The following is a 23996-nucleotide window of genomic DNA, read 5'->3' as shown; positions in this document are numbered from 1 at the left end:
TTAGAAATCCTTTACAATGGGAGGTGGCTACTGAGGAACTTTTGAGGTAAAATATCTTTCTTTTTTTCATAGAGATGTTCAGGTGATATTTTCTAATCAGCTTTTTACAGCTATGCTGCATCACTTTCAAGTGTTTAAACATTTGGGTATTATGGCCCTTTAAGCTCTGTTGAAAAAGGTAGCTGGAAAGCCCAATGCAAGTGGGAAATAAAACACTCCCCCCTCCTTTTGCATATGAAAAGACCCTTTACACAAACAGGAGCAAGCTGGAGAAGGTAGCCGACAGTATTCACATAAAACTTTGGGGCTTGGTTAGGAGTCTGAAAATCAGAGCAATGTTATTTACAGCAAGTAGAAGAAATTACACTCCCAGTGGGTTATGGAGAGATAAGGTAATAATGTAAATGTTCCATTGTTTTCTCCAAGTATTGGTGATTGGTTTATGGACAGATATAAGATAAATTAGCATGTATATGTACACAAGGTGATAATGTAATGAGATCTGATTATACCTACAAGCTCAACCCATTTTATTAAGTTGTGGCTTCAAAACACAAAGTCATAAAATTCATATAATCAAATCTCACTGTTTTTACCAGCTGCAGAGTAAAAAAAATGTCATTGGAAACACATGAACGGAAAAACTATTTTATAGTATACTGTCCCTTTAAAAAAAAGGGACAGTCAAACAAACAAACGAAACTTTAATGATTTAAATAGGGCATGTAATTTTAAACAACTTTCCAATTTACTTTTATCACTAATTTTGCTTTGTTCTCTTGGTATTCTTAGTTGAAAGCTAAACCTAGGAAGGCTCATATGATAATTTCTAAGCCCTTGAAGGCCGCCTCATCACATGCTTTTTGAATTTTTCACAACAGGGGAGAGCTAGTTCATGTAAACCTAATAGATAACATTGTTATCACGCATGTGGATTGTGACAAAAACTGCACTAATTGTCTAAAATGAAAGTTAATAGTCATGTGATCAGGGGGCTGTCAGAAGATGCTTAGATACAAGTTAATAACAAAGGTAAAAAGTATTACTATAACAGTGTTGGTTATGCAAAACTGGGGAATGGGTAATAAAGGGATTATCTATCTTTTAAAACAACAAATTCTAGTGTTGACTGTCCCTTTAAGTGACAGTCTGTAAAATGTTTTAAATGGCTCAAAACATACTGCTGCTTTAAAGTGCGAGTTTTCACACTGATAAATCAGTTTCCTTTTCCCCAAAGCAAAACTTGAAATCCAACTTATGGATCGCTCCCATTTTTAAAAATACAGTCATGGCTCTAAAACCTCTCCTACCATACATGTCCTATTACCTAGTGTGACCATATTGCCGCTTTAAAAAGGGATGCATGAAATACAAATGTCAGGGCTGTTTAAAGAAATGTTATGTATAAGAACCCCGACATATGTATTTTTCATATGTGTCCATTTTTAAAGCGGCAATATGGTCCACCCCTAACTATAGCAGTACTTTTGCACAAGTTTGTAAGTGCTTTCAAAAAAGTCTCTTGCTTTCAAATTCCTGACACCTTAAAAAAAAAATTTTTTTAATTAAACACAAATTTCAGGTTTTATCACCTCCAACAATATTTAAAAACGTAACCTACAAAATTCAGCTTAAAGATTTTGCAGATAAATACTTTTAAAGCTTTTATAAATGCTTTGGACATAAAGAAGAGTGAGACGTCACCACTATCGAATCCATCAGCAAAAAAAATAAAAACATACCCTCTATTTGCATATCCTTCAATTTACAAAATCACACAGGAGGGCTAGGTGAGCTAATCACAGCACTCCCATTTCCTGCCTTGGAATGAATACACAAATTTGCAGACCATCTACTATATGCATCATAATTCAAGCAAGGGTAGGTGAAAAAAGAAAGCTCAATTTATCTCAAAACTAAATGGATTGCATTTTTGAAGATGCAAAGTTTTTTTTTTTTTATAAACTTAAAAAAAAAAAAACACACGACACACATAAACCTAAAATATTTTAGTACATTTCATTTTCATATACCAGTACAAAGATTTTCAAAGTTTACAACATAAATTAGGACTTCAGATGAACAAATTGTAAGAAAAGGTAGCGCACAACGCATCGTAAAGTGATTAGAAACCACTCAGACACTGAACCCAAATAGCTTAGCACTCAAAGGGTTAAATACAAAGAATAACATTGTTTTAGAGTGAACAAACTGCAAGCAAAGCACACAAAAAAAATATACAAGATCTGTTTATGCACTAAGGTCTAAACTGTTTTGTTATAACCTCTAAACCCTTAATTCTCTGCCAAAGTTTTAGAACCATTGCCCACTCCAGGCTTCTTGAGGGTGTGGTATAAATATTAAAAACAAAAAGTAGCAGCAATTCCAAAGGAATTAATCCTTGTAAGGTTGAGGGGAAAAAAATAAATAAAAATACAACACCAAAACTGGGCAACAAGTACTTGGTTAATAGAAATTATGCTATTTGTGACCAATAGTCAGGGGGAGAGAAAAAAAAAAAAAGGGAATGTTTCAATCTGAACAGTTAAAGGGATATTCCAGCCCAAATTGGAAACCACATGGGTGCATTTTGGTATTGAACAGAAACAATTTTGTAATATACATGCATTAGCAAAAATGCTTATAATAAAAGCTATAGCTGTTTCAAAAGTGTATTTAAGTATGCACTGTGCACCAGCATTTTAAACACAACACTTGTTCTGAGAGCCTAAGGTGCTTGTACCATCTGGTAATGACTCCATTTGTTAATTGCTGACATGATACAAGCCCCAGTGATGATCTAAGCAGCTGCATTATTTAAAATGTGGGTGCAGTGACAATAGCTAGCTATGCTTCACGTGCACATGCAGAGAAAAATGTTAACACTAAAACAGTGATAACTCTTAAAAGAAGCATTTTTGCTAATACATGTATATTGCAAATATCTTTCTATTCAAAGATGCAATAAATCTATGTGCATTTATATTTTGACTGGAATGTCCCTTTAAGAAGAGGTTATATAAGGCATAATGTCCTTAAATCTGTTTTAGACAGTACTATAAGCATGTGCTTCATCAGTCAAGAGATTAAATTACACACTGGGCTACATTCCAGCAGCAGCTGACACTACAGTGTAACCTGTCTGACCACACTGCAATAAACTAACCCCAGCACACAGTGTGGATTGTGAAACAAGTTTACAAATGAGTTGTTGGGCAAAGCTATTCTACTTTGGGATCCGATATAACTAAAGGTTGCAGCAGTAGCAACCTTCATTACATGGAAGGCAGATCTGTGTACATTGCACACAACTGCCTGGTCATAAAGGCTGTGACACACTGCAAGCGATGCGGCGCGAGGCAAAGCAGCTGCTTTGCTCCGCGTCGCATCGCTTCTGAAGTTCAAATATTTCATCTCTGAGCGCTTAGCTACGCAACCTGACGCAGCAGAGTGCTCAGAGATGAAAAGGCAAGACACACTGAGCGCGCACAGCTGCATGTACACGCTGCGCGTCGCTCTGCTTGCAGTGTGTCACAGCCTTTAGGATCACTTGTCACTAGCTGAGGCTAATATTACACAACATGTTTATTTTTAAAGGAGAAAAAAAAAAAAACACACACACCATTCAGGCACAGACCAGGAAATCCCTTGTCTGCGCAATTAGGCGGTTTTACAGGCTGACTGGGATTCAGAAGGTTGGCTGGGGACACTTGTGCTTGTCCATCTGTTCCTGACGCTTGAGGATACTAAACTAAAACAGGTGTTCTCACATTAGATACGGTCTGGCCTCAAGAAAGTGACTGCAGCACTACTTCATATATGAAATACAATTACTGCTGAAACTGGTTTCTAATGATATGCGTGTTTGTATCTCAAAACTACTTCTGCTTTGTGGCAAGATTATTATGTGGCAGTGTTTAAGCCTTTAAGATGAAACAACTGAGCAAGTACAGGGGACTTCCAAATACCTTTCCCTGCAGATTATTTTCACAAGGTACCCAACAATGGTCATGCTTTGTATGTCTAACGCAGTCATTTATCACTACTTAGTAGCGCTATAAAATCAAATTTATTAACGGAAAGTGCAAAGTCTACATAAGTTATCATTTGCAGTCACCTGTTGAATCAAAGCTTTTGTAAACACAAGTCAGTCACACTGAACATTCAAGACTTTCATAATCAATTCGACTCCCTTAGTGCTAGTCGCAGACTCGCAGGTGGGGAGTTTGACTGGGACGGTACACCTGTCCAACCGTAACGCAAGTGTCATAAGGCGAACTCAGGGAGGACAATCTTGAATTGATCACTGCTCACACAGTTTAAAGGGACATGAAACCCAATATTTTTCATAATATTAAAGGGACAGTAAACCTTAAAAATAATGTTATATAATTCTGCACATAGTTTAGGTGCTATAGCTATAAATGCGTTTTTACCTTTTAATTTGTTAAAAATACAGCGCTTTTACAGACCCGCTCTCTGCTGAGCGGGTCTGTTATATTTAGTCAGCGCATCGGGCCAGCTGTATAGTCACAGCCCGGCCCGACTGCGCCATAAGACTAAGTGCAGCTCGCTCCTGTCAAAGGTAAAAAACGCATTTATAGCAATAGCACCTAAATAATGTTATAGAATTCTGCACTATGTGCAGAATTATATAACATTTTTAAGGTTTAGTGTCCCTTTAAACAACTTTCCAATTTGATTCTATTATCTAATGCTTTGGGCTCTTGATATCCTTTGCTTTAAATACCTATGTAGACTCAGGAGCTGCTGATTGGTGGCTGCACATACATGCCTCATGTTACTGGCTCACTCAATGAAGTCATCTAGTTCCCCATAGTGAATTTCTAGTTATTGAAAGGATACTAAGAGAAACAGGCAAATTAAATAGAAGTTAAATGTAAAATTGTATGCAATCTGAATCATGAAAACAAAATGGGCTTCATGATCCTTTAAGGCCTCCTATGCACATTTTAAACATAAAAGTCCTTTTCATGCTTGTTGCCGATTTGTTACGCGCCCAAAACCAAGCGAGTGAGCGCGGGATTTACATTGAGGAAGCTGCGTGTGAGTCATTGAAGTGGGTACAGTGCAGACCCGATCAGAAATGAATGAGATGGGGGAGGTGCGGTCGCTAACAACGCCCTGCTCAGCTCTGACAGAACGGCTGACCTGCAGCCTTAACCCTTTGGTAACCGAACAAGTTTTAAACAAAAAAAATATATAACAGGGAAGTCTTTACTCCAGGTTCTTAGAGAACGGTGCAAAGTATATCCTTGTGTTTCATCAACGTAAAATCGTCCACCCTTAATGTGGCACTTTATAAACAACCGTGATCGTTTGTAAGATCTGGTAACGCATCTAATAGTAACTCACCTGTGCAGAAGCTGGTCGTGGTCGGTCTTTATCTTGCCTATCTCGATCTGCAGCTTAGCCCTATCACGAGCGATGTCATCCAGCGACCTGCGGGCATCGGCCAGCTCAGTTTCATAGAGCTCTTTAAGCCCTGTGACCTCCCGACTTCGCACCTCCTCCCGCTCGGTGACCTGCAGCTGGAGCACGCTGTTCTCACTTTCAAGGCTCCGTACCTTGTCGATGTAGACCGCCAGGCGGTCGTTAAGATGCCGAAGCTCCTCTTTCTCCTGCAAGCGGGTGATGCGCGTAGGGCTGAGCGGGGTGCTCATGCTGCTTCGCCTGCTGGATTGTCTTTGGCTGGTGGGGGTTGAGGTCGCCATTACTACAGCGTGCACAACTGAATAGATAAAAGTAACACTATCGCTCTATAAAAAAAATCCTTAAAATTCAACAAATAAAATGTTGATTTAAAACAGTCGGTAAATATAGCGCAAAAAAAATTAACTTAAAATAGCAATTAAAAATATTTTGAGATCCAGTGATTACTGATACAATCTTAAGACCGCATTGGTTCCGAAATTGTGCTCCAAAAAGGAGTCCAAATCCCCTGAAAATAAAACGAAACCCGTAAATAAAACACCACAATAGCACCTAACCCCTACACCCCCAACCAAAGCTGCAAATGAGTGAGAGGCTTGGCCTCAATATGGCGCGAGAACAATCACGTGGCGCGTCAAAGCCAATGGGATGCGAGGCCGCCGGAGTAACGTTCCACTGGCTGTGTATGAGACTAAATTCAAATAGCAGAGCAGATAACAGGGGGAGGTGTGTACGGGGGGAACTGGTCGTACAACACAATGGGAGAAATTATCCTGCTTCTGCTGTCTGTACAAGAGAGCTGAGCTGAAGGTTTAACTGAGCTAAACAAAAGAATGTGCTGGGGTTGAATCATCGTGTCTGGATGTGTAACATGCATGTCATTATGTAGCGAGTCTGGCAAACGCTGCAAAAGCGATACAAAATGGTTACTAAGAACGCTGAAAAAGCGCTCAGTGTGTCATACATATGATGGGGCGTCTAATCCTATCTTTATTTATGCTCTTTTATTGAACTTTGCTTTCAATAGGAATCTATAGTCTAATGCGATCTTATATAGCAATAAATATGTTGTGAATGAGCCAGTCGTTTTGGTTTACACATCGTAACGTATATTTTTGTAAAATTAAATAACGATATAGTTACTTAGGTGGGGTATTATTTATTATTAATAATAATAATTCTAATAGGTAAATGCATTTAAAGTTGTTATTCTGAAAATGGTAAAATCCATTTATTTTTTGTTTATTAAAAATTGTTTGTAAATTATTTAAAAACTAGCATCACCCGAAACGTGAAGGGAGCATATTTACATTTCTATACTAAAATAATATTTTTCAAAATCTATAAATATTCTTTCATTTCTATATACCCACAATAGTATTTCTGTAGTTTGTATGTAAACCTCATTGAGTTCTTATAAGAATTATTTCCACATTTACCAGGTTCCTATTGTAAATGTAGGGATGCACCAAAATGAAAATTCTGGACCGAAACCGAAAATGTATGATGATCTTGGCTGAAAACCGAAAATTATTATTTATTTATTTTTTTTAAACAAAATATTTTATGTTAAAATATTTTTATTGGTATATTGTCATTAAACATAGTACACTTTGTATACATTGAGTTACCTTATGAGCTTATCAGGTAAGAGCGCCTATTTAAAGGGATACTAAACCCAATTTTTTTTTTCTTTCATGATTCAGATAGAGCATGCGATTTTAAGCACCTTTCTAATTTACTCCTATTATCATTTTTTCTTTGTTCTCATGCTATCTTGATTTGAAAAAGCAGTAATGTAAGCTTTAGAGCCGGATCATTTTTTGTTCAGCACCTGGGTAGCACTTGCTGATTTGTGGCTAAATGTAGCAAACCAATCAGCAAGCTCTACCAAGGTGCTGAACTAAAAATGGGCTGGCTACTAACCTTTTATTACTGATTTTCAAATCAAGATAGCATGAGAGCAAAGAAAAATTGATAATAGGAGTAAATTAGAAAGTTGCTTAAATTGCTTGATCTATCTGAATCATGACAGCAAAAATGTGGGGTTAGTATCCCTTTAATTGCTGATACCAACTCTTCATTCTTCTATGTCTTCCTAATGTATTTTTGCTAACTGGTTTTCAAGGTCTCAAATGTCCATTGAAGTCGATATTGTATTCCTCACCTTGGTATGACCGTGTTCCCATAACTGATATATAATACCTGATAGGTTTTACAGAAAAAAACATCTGTTGTATACCATTTTACATAACTTTATAACAAAAGTAACTGAACAAAATTAACCTTCGGTCACTGATAATTAACTTTTGTGTGTCATTTACAATCAATTAATGCTGCTTATTCTTATTTCACTGATGAGGGGGGAGAGACAATTTTTAGGTTATCGAGTGTAATGATATTCTTTATCTTCTTACTCTAACTACACATTTATCGTCTTATATATTTTTTACATTCTCTTGATTGACTCAGTTTGTTTTTACCTCCTTTATTATATTGAAAAAGGTAAATTAGGTTGTTTGCATCAACCAGTAAAACCAGATTTTGTGAAATGAGTCTGTCGTACCTCAGATTATTGCTGCCGTTTCATGTAGTGAGTATGTCATTTTGATTTTGTCCATTATCTCCCTCCATATCAGTGTCCCTTCCAATTCCTGGCGATGCTTATTCTCGTAACCGTGCAAAGTATTCTAATAAAGGTGTTAATGTGGTTATGAACATTTGGTAGTGGTGCATTTAATAATCATTGAGAGATAGTTAATAATATTTGATCGTCTTACAACGTACTAAGATATGCAGATAGATTATTCCAAATCTGGGCAATCTCAGAGCATTCCCACCACATGTGTACATAAGTACCCACCGCCTCGCATCCCCTGTAGCAGTTTCTGTTTCTTCCCACCATAAAATGAGATGGTTTTTAGTGGGGTTAATTACCACCGAAAGATAGTTTTAAAGCTATTTTCCCTTCAATTAGCATTGATTAGACCCTTACACAAAGAATAGAATCATCCGCACCATTCCTGTGTGTCTAATGAGATTTCTGTTTCCCACTTGTGCATGATAGGTGATTTAGTATCATATGTTGTGGTCTGCAATGCTATGTATAGTTGTGATATTGTTAGTACTACATAATTTCTCTATTGGTGTGCAGAGTTGAGTGCGCATTTTAGGTAGAAATTTGCCTAGGGCTAATTTGAGCTGTAAATATAAATACCACTTAAGAGGAAGTGGTGCTAATACATCTTGTACCTGGTAAAAATTTAGAAGTTTGTTGTGTGCTAGTAAGTATCCCATTCTGGTAGTAGTTTTTTATTTTTGTTGAAATCTTTCAGTGGTTAATTGAGAAACTAGTGGTATGAGGGTATTCTTGAATTTTATGTTGATGTAGGAATTTATCCCATATTAAATTTTCTGGTGAATTATAGTCTCCCAAATCTGATTCCAATCCAGTCCACACTGTCTTTTCTTAGGGATCCTAGTAACGCAGTTTGGGCTAATCTAGAAGCGTCATAGTAATCTAATAGGTTAGGGACCTCAATACCCCCTAGCTGTCTATGTTTAGTTAGTATTTGGAAGGGAATTCTTGAATGCATCTTATTATTTATGAGGTGGGTGATTTCTGATTGTAACGATTTAAGGTCTTGTCTTGAAATTGGGATAGGTTAGGTTTGAAACAGATATATGATTCTTGGGAGAATGTTCATCTTTATTGCAGATATTCTGCCATACTGGGAAAAGTTGAAGAATTTCCATTTAGCGATGTCTTTGCTTAGTTCTTTATATAAGGGGAGACAATTTACTTTATGCAAATTTGCATGTTGACTTGGTAGGTTAATTCCCAAACACCTAATATACGACTTAACCCAGGAAAATGAAAAAAATAATTCTATTAATTTTTTGTTTTAGGCTGGTAATGCTATTGCCATGGCTTCACTTTTATCCATGTTTATTTTATAACCTGCTATGGCAGAAAATTGTTGGAGGATATTGTAAAGGTTTGTAAGGGATGTTAAGGGGTTGGTTAGTGTCAATAGGTCATCGTCAACAAAGAGGGTTATCTTATAGTCCCTGTCTTTTATCTTTAGTCCGGTTATGTCAGGTGATCGTCTAATACAAGCTGCTAGGGGTTCCATACATAGAGCAAACTGCAGTGGGGATAGTGGACATCCTTGCCTCGTGCCATGTTTTTATATTTATGAGTTTGGAGTGATGTCCCATAGCTCTAACTGTTGCGGTGAGTTTAGAATACTTTGCAAAGCATCTATAAAGGGGCCCTTAAATCCCATTTTTTTCTAAGACTGCAAATACATCCAATCAATTCTATCAAACGCCTTTTCCGCATCCATTGAGAGGACCAGAGAAGGCGTTTTCATCCTGGATAGGTGGGCAATTGTTGTTATCATACGCCTGATATTATCAGGTGCTTCTCTACCTGTTACAAACCCAACCTGATCTGGGTGTACAATGCCCAGTAGGATGTTTTTTAACCTGTTTGCTAATATTTTAGTAAAGAAATTTAAGTCCTGATTTATAAGGGATATAGGTCTATAGCTGAAACACCACTTCAAATTCTTTCCCGGTTTAGGTATCGCTACAATTCTGGCTCTAAGGAGATCAGAGGGTATCTCATAGCCTTGCATAATATAGTTTGAGAATTTAACTAGAAGAGATATTAAGGAGTTTTTGAATAGTTTATAATAATCTCCAGGAAGGCCATCAGGTCCTGGGGCCTTACCTGGTTTTAAATCTTTGATGGCTTGTTGGAGCTCATTGACAGTGATCGCTTGATTTAAATTATCTCTGTCTATTTCTAATAATGATGGCTGTGTCTAAGAATTTTGTTAGTAGGGTTTTAGTCTGTGAGGATTAAAACAAATTATTTTAAACACCTATATAAAGTCTACTGTAAACATGTTTTCTTAGGAAACTATTTAAATTATATATATATATATATATATATATATATATATATATATATATATATATATATATATATATATATATTCATAATTGGAGTATTTAATGAATTAATTAATCTGAATTGAAAAACTGCAAGCCAATAAAATAACCACACTTTTATTGAAAGTAGCACACCAAAAATTGTACAAAAAATATCTTTAACCCCTTAGTGACCAGACCATTTTTCAATTTTCTTACCCTTAAAGGACCAGTCAACACAGTAGATTTGCATAATCAACAAATGCAAGATTACAAGACAATGCAATAGCACTTAGTCTGAACTTCAAATGAGTAGTAGATTTTTTTTTCTGACAATTTTAAAAGTTATGTCTTTTTCCACTCCCCCTGTACCATGTGACAGCCATCAGCCATTCACAAATGCATACACGTACTATGTGACAGCCATTAGCCATTCACAAACGCATACACACTTATTCTTGCACATGCTCAGTAGGAGATGCTGACTCAAAAAGTTTAAATATAAAAAGACTGCTCACATTTTGTTAATGGAAGTAAATTGGAAAGTTGTTTAAATTGGCATGCTCTATCTGAATAATGAACGTTTAATTTTGATTGAGTGTCCCTTTAAGGACCAGGGCTATTTTTACATTTCTGCTGTGTTTGTGTTTAGCTGTAATTTTCCTCTTACTCATTTACTGTACCCACACATATTATATACTGTATTTCTCGCAATTAAAAATAAAATTTTCATCATATCATTTACTATAAAAAAAATATATAAAATATGATGAAAAAAACTAACTTTTTCTAACTTTGACCTACAACCACCAAAAAACACCCATTCTAAATAGTTTCTAAATTTTGTCCTGAGTTTAGAAATACCCAATGTTACATTTGCAAGTTATAGGGCAATAAGTACAAGTAGCACTTTGATATTTCCAAACCATTTTTTTTCTCTCAAAATTAGCGATAGTTACATTGTAACACTGATATCTGTCAGGAATCCCTGAATGACCCTTCACATGTATATATAAAAATTTTTTAATAGACAACTAAAAGTATTGATCTAGGCCCATTTTGGTATATTTCATGCCACCATGTACCCGCAAATGCGATCAAATAAAAAAAAAAAAAGTTCACTTTTTCACAAACTTTAGGTTTCTCACTGAAATTATTTACAAACAGCTTGTGCAATTATGGCACAAATGGTTGTAAATGCTTCTCTGTGATCTTTTTGGTAATTAGTAGGCCGCTAAATGCCGCTGCGCACCACACTTGTATAATGCCCAGCAGTTAAAAGGACAGTATACTGTAAAATAGATTTTCCCTTAATGTGTTTACAATTGCTTTTTTTTTACCAACTGCAGAGTAAAAATGTATGAAAAATAGCTTTTTAAGGTTTATTTGTGTATATTAATGCTCTGGTTTTGTGTTTTGAAGCCACAACCTAATAAAATGGGTTGATCTTGTAGGTATAATCTGATCTTATTACTGTATCACATTGTGTACATATACATTCTTCTTTATATTATATCTGTCCATAAAACAATCACCAGTACTTGGAGAGAACAATGGAAAATCAACATTTTATTACCTTATCTCTGCTATATCCCACTGGGATTGTAATCTCTTCTGCTGGTTGTGTTTACAAAGTTTATCTATAGCTTGGACCTGCGGCCACAAACTTTCAGAATAGGTGGGGATACCACATGCTTAATCAACTATTTCAAATGCCAATATAAGGGGAAAGGAGCTACTTGTAAACAATTTCATACACTCCAGCAGGTAAAGTGGATCATTGGGAACAGATTAAAGGGGAGAACAATTTTGAGTAAACTGTCCATTTAAGGGCTTAATTAGGTAGTTGTAGGATTAATTTTAGCTTTAGTGTAGAGTTCAGCCTCCCACTTGACTGATCCCTCCCTGACCCCCCTCAAACAGCTTTCTTCCCTCCCCCACCTCAAAATTGGCACCGCCATCTTAAGTACTGGCAGAAAGTCTGCCAATACTAAAATTAAAGCCTTTTTAAAAAAAAAAAAAAAATATTATATATATATATATATATATATATATATAAAAACAAGAGAATGCACTCTCAGGACTTCTTCAAAAAACCAATTGGTGGTGCGTGTTTTGTGATCAATAATTGGGGTGCCACATACTTGGGGTATGTCAGGTGGACACTGTGGCTCCGTTTTTGTTACACATTTCATTTGCCCCTATTTTTAGGGGGAATTGATGTGTACCTAACGGCACGGTGCAGGGGTGACATCTGTCTCCATCTTCTCCGTGGAAGCCTGGTCTGCCCTGTGCAATTACCCACTGTTCAAACACGCACCACCAGTCTTATAGCAGATATGATCACTACTATACCCACTTGGAGAAATTTCTAATGTTGGGACTTTATATATGAGCTACATGTCCTTATTACCATTATCCTTTCTATCTTGCCATATTGGTGGCTTTGCTGCCATGTTTGAGGCTATAAATACAAAATAAGGTTACTAACCTTGTATATCTTCCCAGCCATTATATATATTCATCTGTATCTATATTTGGGCTGATGTATGTTATAACCGGCCGATGGCTACATTTACTATATATGAACACGATGTGATGCCCCAGCTGTACAGTTTATAATTCATACAGCCCTACAATATCCCATATATTCCTCTCATTATATGCATCTATCTGTTCGCATATTGATTGAAGTAATATTCATGCCAACTGTCAGTTGGTCCAAGTTACCCTCATACCATATTGATGTCACACTCTGATTTTTTTTCCATCCATATTTGCAGCATTCCATTTGTTTCGTATTTAGAAAATGTCATTCCAACCACATGTATTGATACATAGTCCAATTGTTATTTTAATAGTAATGAGCATATTCAGCATGAATATATGTTGTTTAGCACATTAAGAAAATCTTCATTCTATCAAGTTGGTATTTTGTTTTAAACTTAACACAGGTAATGACACCTATGGGTAATCTACATTGTATACAATTACCTTGGTTACTGTCACCATGCCAACTCGACGCACAAACACTATCAAATATTTATTTGACACATTTTTAGGTATTTGTGGCAATGTTCCACATGTTTGTTTATTTGATGTTCTCTACACTAGTATGTCACATAAGAATGTTCAAACATGTAGATTGAATAAGTTTATGAATAAGTTTATGATTATATATTGGGACTGAAAACCGGAAGTGATGTAATGAAACTTCCGGTTTCGGACAGCACTGTGGAACGCAAGATGCGTTCCAAGCTCGAAATATTGGCGCACTTTTTTGGAGAGGCACTAAGGTTGGTGTGATTTAATTTGTATGAAACACTATAAATGAGTTGTATTTTGTCTATTTTGTATGCTGATGAAGGGGTTGTGAACCCCGAAAACGTTCCATTAAATTGGTTTTTTGAAGAAGTCCTGAGAGTGCATTCTCTTGTTTCTTATTTGATGCTGTATCATTGCACCCAGGCGAGCTGTCTATCGGTGGGCTGAACTGGAAATTGTTTATTATATATATATATATATATATATATATATATATATATATATATATATATATATATATATATATTCATCAGTGTTCTATCCCCCCCCCAAACAACTCTCTAACCCTCCCCCTCTACCTGTTTGCCTCCATATTGGATACTGGCGGCAGCTGTCTGCCAGTACCCAGTTTTCCTAAAAATGTTGCCTCCCCCCCCCCCCCCCGCTCCCTTCTTTGATTGTACTGTTATGTTAACTAATGTAGTGTGCGCATGCCCCCCCCCCCCCGCATCCTTGTGCGCTTCAGGGGACAGGATCCAGATATAGGCAAATGATGGGCCGCCCACCCACCTCCCTGCTATGGCTCCAACCCACCAACGATCGGCACCATCGCTGGCCGATGCAGAGAGGGCCACACAGTGGCTCTCTGCATCCATCAGATGCCTAAAAAATGTTTTTGCAGGATGCCTCAATATCGAGGCATCACTGCAATAACATGAAAGTGGCTGGAAGCAATCACAATAGTTTCCAGCGCTTGAAAACCCTGTGGAGATACAGGGTGCATCCTTGGTCATTAAGTGACAGTTTTTGTAGGACGTTCCCTGTATGTCCAAGGTCCTTAAGGGGTTAAAGGGACACTAAACCCACATTTCTTCCTTTTGTGAGTCAGATAGAGCATGCAACTTTCTAATTTACTCCTATTGTCAATTTTTCTTTGTTCTCTTGTTATCTTTATTTGAAAAAGGCATTTAAGCTAATGAGCCGGCCAATTTTTGGTTCAGTACCCTGGATAGCACTTGTTTATTGGTGGGCGTATTTAGCCACCAATTAGCAAGCACACCCCAGGCTGTGAACCAAAAATGGGCCGGCTTCTAAACTTACATTCTTGCTTTTCAAATAAAGATAGCAAGAGAATGAAGAAAAATTGATAATATGAGTAAGTTAGAGCATGCAATTTTAATCAACTTTCTATCTGAATCACAAAAGAATTTGGGTTCAGTGTCCCTTTAAAGAATAAAATGCTACACAATAATTTTACCAAAAAAATAAATAAAATTTTCTGCCAAAATGTTTCTGCGACCAAAATTTAAGTGCATTCCTACACAATATTAAATATCAATATACTGTATTATTATTTGTTTAGTTCTGTGTAACAGAATCAGATTGAACAGTTTTTTTGTTTTTTTTTTACCAATTATCCAAATAAAATATAGTCATAGAAAACTATTATTATATGCAAAACATTCAAGTAATTAACTCAAATAGCAGCTCTAGGCTAGCATCAAATTTGAAATATGCTAAACAATAATTTTACCGAAAATAACAGGCCAAAAACCCAGAAATAACCGAAAATGCCATTTTTAGCCGAAACATTTCTGCAGCCGAAATTTTGGAGCTTCTGTCAGAGGCGTAACTAGAAACCACAGGGCCCAGGTGCAAGAATCTAAGACGCCCCCCCAAAAAAGGGGGAATTTGATACATTTTTTTTTTTTTTTTTTTTTTAACATTTAACAAAGAAAAACAAAAATGTGAATCAGATTACATGCCTGCAAAAGGAGGTACCCTGTGCCCACAGTCTGTGAGATGGTCTGACCCCCTATTACTGTATATAGTGACACTTTTTAACCCACCAGTACTGTATATAGTGAGTTAGTGACACAGTCTGTAATCTGCCGGTGGGATGGCTGACATGACCCTACCTGCCCCAGTACTTTATAAAGTGACCACAGTAGTCAGTGACATGGTCCAGCCCCCCCCCCCCCCGTGCCACCCGTCCCTTTAAAATACAGAACACTTATAAGTTACACATGCTGCAGGGAGGAATATGAATAGTGCTGTCCAGAAACACAATACATGTTCCTCCCTGCACACCCTGCAGCATGTGTAACTCATAAGTGTCCTGGAAATCATGGCTGAGGTGGCAACCGTAACTGTATATAGTGGTACTGTATAGTGACACTGTTTACTCCCTGGGCCCCCCCATGCTGTAGTAACAAGGTCTGTCATTTGCTGGTTCCACAAACACACACACACACACACACACACACACACATAAACACCAATGGGTAAAACAGAAACACTAACCCCTGTAATCAGAGACACTAGTAAAGCATCAAGTCACACTCACATCATATCAGTGCAGGTAGTGGCAGGTCAACGTTTTTTATGGGGGGGGGGGATTTTTTCCTTTTTTGAAGCTGGGCCCCCACCCTCAGGGGCCCAGTCGCAGTTGCGACATCTGCACCCCCTGTAGTTTCGTCCCTGGCTTCTGTCTGTATTAGCACTCTTCCTTTTAATCTATCAGTGTGTTTGCAAGAGAGAGCTAGATTCAATACCACATTATACATGTATGTGAGGCTCCCCTCTTTCATATATCCCCAAAGGTGGAATACTCACAAATAAAAAGCACTTATCGCAAAGTGCAGATCAAACAGTCTGGGAGAATTCTGAGCTCCCCAGCTAGCTCATCTCCAGTCACAGGTACTCCACAATCTAGATGGTTATTACTCTCTTCCTTAACGGGTCCCTCAGTGTTAAATAGTGATACATACACCATCCAGGACTCTAAGCACTGTTTGAAACCCCTCCAAATGAGGGGGGTTCTTTATTAAAATTATAAAAACTTTAAAATCAAGTGATACTGAACGTATTTCGCAAAATAGGTGGCATATTATTTGAGGAAAACTTTGGATTATCATTTATAGCCTCTAGTGGTGCCTCTGTCATCTTCTGGGACATAGTGGGACTAAGATATTTGATATATATATATATATATATATATACACACGCGCAGGTAGCTCTCAGTTTACACCGGGGTTAGGTTCCAGGAGGAATGGTTATAAATCGAAACCTTTGTAAATTGAAACCCAGTGTATAATGTAAGTCAATGGGAAGTGAGGGAGTTAGGTTCCAGGCCCTCTCAAAATTGTCATAAGTAACACCTAATACATTATTTTTAAAGGTTTGAAATGAAGACTTTAAATGCTAAACAGCATTATAAACCTAATAATATAGATTGTATCATCATCAAACTAAGTTTAATGAACAAAAACATTTGCTAAACATCACCTAATCAAATAATTACACAACAGATTGCATTATCATCAAACTAAGTTTAATGAACAAAAACGTTTTTTTACTTGCATTTTTCTGCAAACAGTTCTCTGCATTGTTAGCATGTTAGATAATATTGGGTCTGCACCTATTCTATGCATTTCAATCTGCAGTGATTAATAGGCAGTTAGGCACCCTCACCTCAAGCAGCTGGACAGGAAGATAATAGGGAAGTGGCTGCTAGATCTTGCTCGATAGCTCTGGTCTGATCTGTGTACACAGATCAATTTCAGGCTGTTAAACTTGCTTAACTTTGCTGAAACACAAGTGGACAGCTCCACCTACTGGCTATTTTAATTAGTGCACTGCTTTTCAATGCATTTCAATAGCAGTCCCATGACTGAAAAAAAAAAAGGTTGTTATTCTGAAACGGTGCAAATTGAAACGGCGTAAACCGAGGGCCAATGTGTGTGTGTATATATATATATATATACATATATATATATATATATATATATATATATATATATATATATATATATATATATATATATATATATATATATTATTTTTATTTGCATATTTTATACTAAGCAAACTGTAGACTTTAGCCGGCCCCCACTTTAGCCATGTTATTTTTCAAATTAGACTGCAGGTGCTGCAACTTATTTGGTACAAAATCTGGTCCTCTAGATTATTGTTTCAAAATTCTTGTCCTCAGGGCACACTAACAGGTTTGATTTGCAGGATATCTGAACTTTAACTGAGGACTGAAATAGAGAAACACTGTTTACAGAATATGATGTTCCAGTGCTCTACTTGAGAATAACTGGGGCCTGACGCAGATCACATGACATTAAGGGCCATATTACAAGTGGAGCGCTAAATACCGCTGTCATGAAAGCGTTATTTTCATTCCACTGTGTAATACCAGCGCATGCTAATGTGCCCTGGTATTACAAGTTCACAGCAATGCGAGCGCAATGTCACATTTGCATTGCTGGAAAGCTTTGCGCTCACAAGAGTGCACTCCATAGGCTCCAAAGGGAGACACTTTCTGACGCCGTCATTGACAGCATCAGAACTTTAGCGCATCGAAGGGGGTTAATCGTTTAGCGATGGCAGCAATTTTAAATACAGGTATCCCTCAGTTTACGCCGGGGTTAGGTTCCAGAAGGAATGGTTGTAAATCGAAACCGTTGTAAATTGAAACCCAGTTTATAATGTAAGTCAATGGGAAGTGAGGGAGTTAGGTTCCAGACCCGTCTCAAAATTGGCATAAGTAACACCTAATACATTATTTTTAAAGCTTTGAAATGAAGACTTTAAATGCTAAACAGCATTATAAACCTAATAAAATAATCACACAACACAGACTTTACTTGCATTTTTCTGCAAACAGTTCTTTCTATGCATTCCAATCTGGACTGATTTATAGACAGGAAGATCTTGTTCCTTTGTAAGCTGCTCGATAGCTCAGGTCTGGTTAAACTGATTAATTTCAGCTTGCTTGGCTTGCATATCTTTGCTGCAATACAAGCGGACAGCTCCATCTACTGGCTATTTTAATCAATGCACTGCTTCTCAATGCTTTTCAATAGTAGTCACATGACTGAAAAAAAGGTTGTTATTCTGAAACAGTGCAAATTGAACCGTTGTAAACCGAGGGCCACCTGTATATATGTATATGATTATATACACATATAGTTATGTGTTAATATGCGTATATACACATATTAACACATAAATATATATATAAGCATATACATATATATTTACAGGGAACACACAGTTCCTATAGACCGCAATGTAAAGGCACTTTTCAGTGTCGTTTTTTTCTAACACCCCACTCCCACCAACTTTAGCACCAAAATACTGCTTAGTGCAGTAATTTTATTAAAAAATAAAGATGCTGCTATCTTAATCTTTTTAATAAAATATGTTAGACTCATATTTTGGGGCACATTTATAAAAGTAACCAGAGATCGTATCTCTGGTTATTTTTATAAGCGCTAATTGCTACCGCGAGCTCGCAATAGCAATAAACAGCCACTTGTAATGGTTGATTAATTATTGCGCGCCCGGAAAAGGGCACATTTTTTGCAGGTGCGTGATCATTTTGCACTCCACTGTAATCTAGCCCTAAATACTCATTTCACACAATAAAGATACAGGTATCTGTACTACATGTCTTTTATTGAATCTATGTGTAAGTTTGAGGAACATACTGACACATGTAATTGAAAAAATAATAAAGATAACATTCCTATCATAAATTACTCATTTTTTAATTTTATAGCATCAAATCTGCTGTTGAATGCATTCGTTTTCTGTACCTGAAACTTCTTTATACAGAGTTATTCTGTATGTAGATGATACAGAATGTTGCTGCCAGATTCCTAACAAATCAGATAATGTCTTTGCCAAGTAATACCGGACTCTGGGGTCCATTCCAAGTAGTTAGAATTCCATTGCAAAATACATTGCAAGAGTTTAATTCATTCTCACAAAATGTTAGGAAACCCTACAATAACTCTTTTACATAACACATTTCAAAAGCATTTGCACCATAAAAATACCTCTTAAAACTTGCATGGTGACAATTTGATGCTGATATTGGGCTTAGTGAGAAAATATTTTTCAGTCTGGATTTCCAAGTTTTTTGAGTTTTACAATTCTATACCTTGAACCTTTTTTAACAACCCATAATTATCTGTATCAAACAACATTTGATGGTTGTTTGCATGGCTGTGCAAATTCTTGTACATGCTCATATATTTTTTTTAGCTTGTTTGATAAAAAGTTTTATAAAGTTCAAGTTTCATATTTATACTTTTAAATTTTAATACAAATGTCCTCAGATCACCTCAATGTTGATTTATGAATGCAATTAAGTGGAAGTGGAGATTTTTAACCATAGTATTTATAAAAATACTAATAAATGATGTTATATTTATAAATTCTCACATCACAAAATTATATTATTGGTTAAGTGAAAACAGTTGCATTAATTATGTGTCATGTTTTATTTTCCCTTTGGCCCCAAATATTTTGCTGCTTGGAGGTCTGTGAAAATTCTCAAAAAATCTACTTCAATAGTCTCTTATACACCTGTTTATTAGAGATTTCATTTATTTTTTCTTTTTGCTCTTCTTTAAGTCAAACCTGTTTTCTAATTCGGTTGCCAGATTTTGATATTGGTTGGAATAGCTTTAAATCAATTAAAAAAACCACACCCAAACTACAATGTTTTTTGTGTGGGTACTTCTGGTTTGCACTGTGACATAGTTTAAATAGTATTCAGCTTCAATTAATGCTTTCAATGACCAGGGTTCTGAACTATCTAAAGTTACTACCTGGTGGCGACAATAAACATCTTTATTTATCATGCCGACATTTACTATTACTAACAGGTTATACATTTTACAAGCACAGTAGAATATAGAATCCATATTTTTCCCCTTATTGACAGAGCTAAAAAAGTCTGCTGTTTTTAGAAACATTTGCAAATTGTTTTAGTATTAAACGACAAACATTCCTGTTTTCATCATAAGATAAATTAAAGGGACAGTAAACTTAAAAAAATAATGTTACATAATTCTGCAAATAGTGCAGAATTATATAATATTATCTTAGCAACAGCCTAAAAAAAAACAAAATACATACTCATATACTACATATACACTCATATGCACACACACATATTTACACACAGGCACACACACACAATTGCACAAACACATTTAGTAAAGGGAACTAGCACCATATTACTCTAAAAGTTACAACTTATATTTCACAGAGCACTCATCCCTGTGAGCTGGCTGCCGGTGTATACAATTTTCACCCTTAGAGAGATTTCTGACTAACATGTGTGAACTGCTTCTCTGATCACAGATGAAGTGCTTGAAACACTAAGAACAGCTCTAAATTTGCCAAGTGCTCTATCTGCTTTAGATACCAGCAACTTGCACAGCATGCCCTTTACAATGCAGCCTGCCAGCCCCAGTAGCCCACTGGGAAATCTCCCTGGCCAGTCCAGGTCTTATTAGAGGTATTACTAACTGCTATAAAAGCTCACTTAGACTGTAAAAATAAACACTGTCTCCTCCTCCTTACCTTCTATGGGGCGCTCTCTAAGGGATTTTTTTTTACATGCCTCAGCCTCGTATGCTGCCTGCACAATGGGAGAAATCCAGGGCCCAGTCACACTTGCTGTCCCATCAAGTGGCTGACCTCCAGGGTCCGGTCGCACTTGTGTACTTTGCAATCCTGGTTGTTCTGTCACTGCCTCCTTTAAAGTTCCAATGGACAGAAAATGTCCTATTTCATCCAGCTTTCAGCATGTCCTGAGAGACAGTAGCCATTTCATTCTGGTGCAATAACCTCTCTTAGGGCTCAATAATAAAATAATCTTGGTAATGCAATATTTTAAAGGGACATTAAACTCCTGGTTACAGCTTCAGTAACATGCTTCTTACTCACCATGCTTGTGTTGTTTGTCTTACACATGAAGCTCTCTTGAAAGCCATTCTCTATTTTAACCCATTACAGAAGCATTTTGGTAAAGCTCTGAAGTTGAAAAAAGACAGTCCATCGAGTTCAATCTATACAAATCTTAATATACTTAAAATAAACGCTCCAGATGATCTTAAATTAATCCCATTAAAAAAGGTGACCCATTTAACACCATCAATCATATCCCTGAATTCTGTTTCTAGCCAGAAATGTATCTGAACCATTTTTAAATGTATCTAAGGTATTGGCATATACTACCTCCTTAGGTAATGGGTTCCACAATTTAATTGCCCTTACAGTGAACAAAATTTTTATGTTGCTGGAAATTGTCTTCTTTTATCCAGCCTTAAAGGGATACTAAATCCAAATTTGTCTTTCATGATTCAGATAGAGCATGTAATTTTAAGCAACTTTCTAATTATGAATTTTTCTTTGTTCTCTTGCAATCATTTTTTAAGAAGCAGGGATGTAAAGCTTAAGAGCCGGACCATTTTAGGTCCAGCACCCTGGATAGTGCTTGCTTATTGGTGGCTACATTTAGTTCCCAGATAGGTAGTGAGTTATCATGGGCATCTTTATTTCAACCTACTCCTATTGGCTCGTCATGAGAGGCTCTAGTAGGGGCATTGAGACTCATGTTAGGTGAGTGACCATCTGAGTGTCCAGGCTCCGGTAAGCACAGTCAGATCATATGTACCGCCAGGATGCATGACCGGAACAAATATCTCCACTCCTTGCATCCCCATATAGAGCTATAGACTGAAGTGGGTAAGTTAGCAATTTTGGTGTGGGGCACGCAAAGATTGGATGAAGCCAGATTTGTCATCGCTCAGTGAAAGAAAGTATTAGATGCGGGCGGAGGAACAGCACAATGTTTGCATCTCTAAATGGTAAATATTTTAGAAATGCAGCGGCTTAAAAAAAAAAAATCAAAGTTCCCCTGTTTTTTATAGTAATTTTATATGGTAGCCAGAAAATCTGTAAACTTTACCATCACTTTAATGTGTGTGTAGTGTGGTGTTTGCATTGTGTTTGTGTGCATGTTTTAATCTGTCTGCAAAGGAAAGATATTAAAAAGACACTGTTCTCATATTTTGCATTTCAGAGAGGACATTTTAAAGTACGTTACAACCTTTAAGCTTAAAATATGTTCCTCTGCTAAAATCTGTTTGTCAGTCTTTTAGAAATGTCAACCAATACAGTTGATGGAATTGTTCCTACACGCTAGGGAACAGTTATATAAATATGAATATTACATAGGAAGACAGCAAGCATGCTGTTAATTCATATTGGTGTCAAAAACGATTTGCAAGTGTAAGTGGAGCTCAAAAATAATAAAAAATAGCACTCCTATTCTTGCGCTCATTTTATAAGTTGAAAGTGAATATTTTTCACTTGAGCGAAAGTCTCAGGTGAGCTAACATCAGGTTTTCTGTTATTCAGCCTCGCTAACTCCTTTTCCCATAGACTTCTATGGGCTGAACTACAAAAGCCTGCTCTGGGCTAAAGTAAATGGTGCATTAAGAAATAAATAGCTGTATCCAAATCTGTACCCAAAGATATAAAACAACCCAAAACCCTATACATACCAATACAAACATTTTGGATGTTACTTGCTATGTTAGGAATTAATCCGCATATCCAAACTAAAGACCACTGCTCCATAACTTGTCCACCTGCTCTGAGGCCGTGGACGGAAATCAACATGATCGAATATGATCGGGTTGATTGACACCCCCTGCTAGCGAATCTGCAGGGGGCGGCATTGCACCAGCAGTTCACAACAACTGCTGGTGCAATGATACATGTCGACAGCATATGCTGTCGGCATTTATAAATGTGCGGCCGACTTGATACGCTACTTGGTATCATGTCTGCTCGCACATTGATAAATATGCCCCTATATCTTTAATTTAGCTACAGAACATGGATGGAACTGGTCCTGGGAACTTTTAGAAAAATGGTTCCCGTTAGGAATGGTATTTACTCTATTATAATATGGTATAAATTGCTGCTCTCAAAAAGAGGTGGCCTAAATCTCCTAGAATTATCCCAACAATGGAATTTTCTAAATCCCCAAATTAATGTTGACCAGGAAAAGATTCAAAGATCTATTTCATTAGTTTCACGAACTACACTATCCTCAACTTGGAGAGAGTCCCATGTTAAACTACTTTATAAGACTTATTTTACCCTCGCAAAGGGATATAGATGGGGTTTTAAATACTATGGTGGTAGGGGTTAATATTAAGAACTGCTCATATCAATAAATACATTTAGGAATTATAAACACATATTCTTGTAATGCCGTTGAAGTTAGTAATACACAAAATCAAATTATGGTGATATAGTGAAAAATGTGTATTTTTTTATCCATGACACCCTGTTTAAATAAGGTTGGAAGACACACGCTGTGTTGGATCATTGAAACATAAAGAAGACAAGGCTCTATAGGCAGACCGCATAAGTGTTGGCTTTAGCGTGACTGTGTAATGATCCTTTAAGAATTTCAGCAGTTGTTGGACCCCATGTGACACCTGTATCCAATA

At 36.7% G+C, this 23996-nt stretch overlaps 1 protein-coding gene across 1 annotated transcript in view; it reads right to left on the bottom strand.

Annotated features, from left to right (window-relative positions):
- Positions 1-6056, bottom strand: part of LMNB1 (lamin B1) — a 29600-nt gene extending 23544 nt beyond the window's left edge. Inside the window, exon 1 of the mRNA XM_053701627.1 lies at positions 5377-6056. Within this exon, the coding sequence (XP_053557602.1) occupies positions 5377-5735 (359 nt within the window). The 5' untranslated portion in view covers positions 5736-6056. The remainder of the gene's footprint in view (positions 1-5376) is intronic.
- Positions 6057-23996: the final 17940 nt, after the last annotated feature.

The sequence above is a fragment of the Bombina bombina genome, chromosome 2 (genome assembly GCF_027579735.1).
Source record: "Bombina bombina isolate aBomBom1 chromosome 2, aBomBom1.pri, whole genome shotgun sequence".
Classification (NCBI taxonomy): Eukaryota; Metazoa; Chordata; class Amphibia; order Anura; family Bombinatoridae; genus Bombina; species Bombina bombina.
The sequence above is the reverse complement of the archived record's forward strand: the minus strand, read 5'-3'. Positions and strand labels throughout refer to the sequence as shown.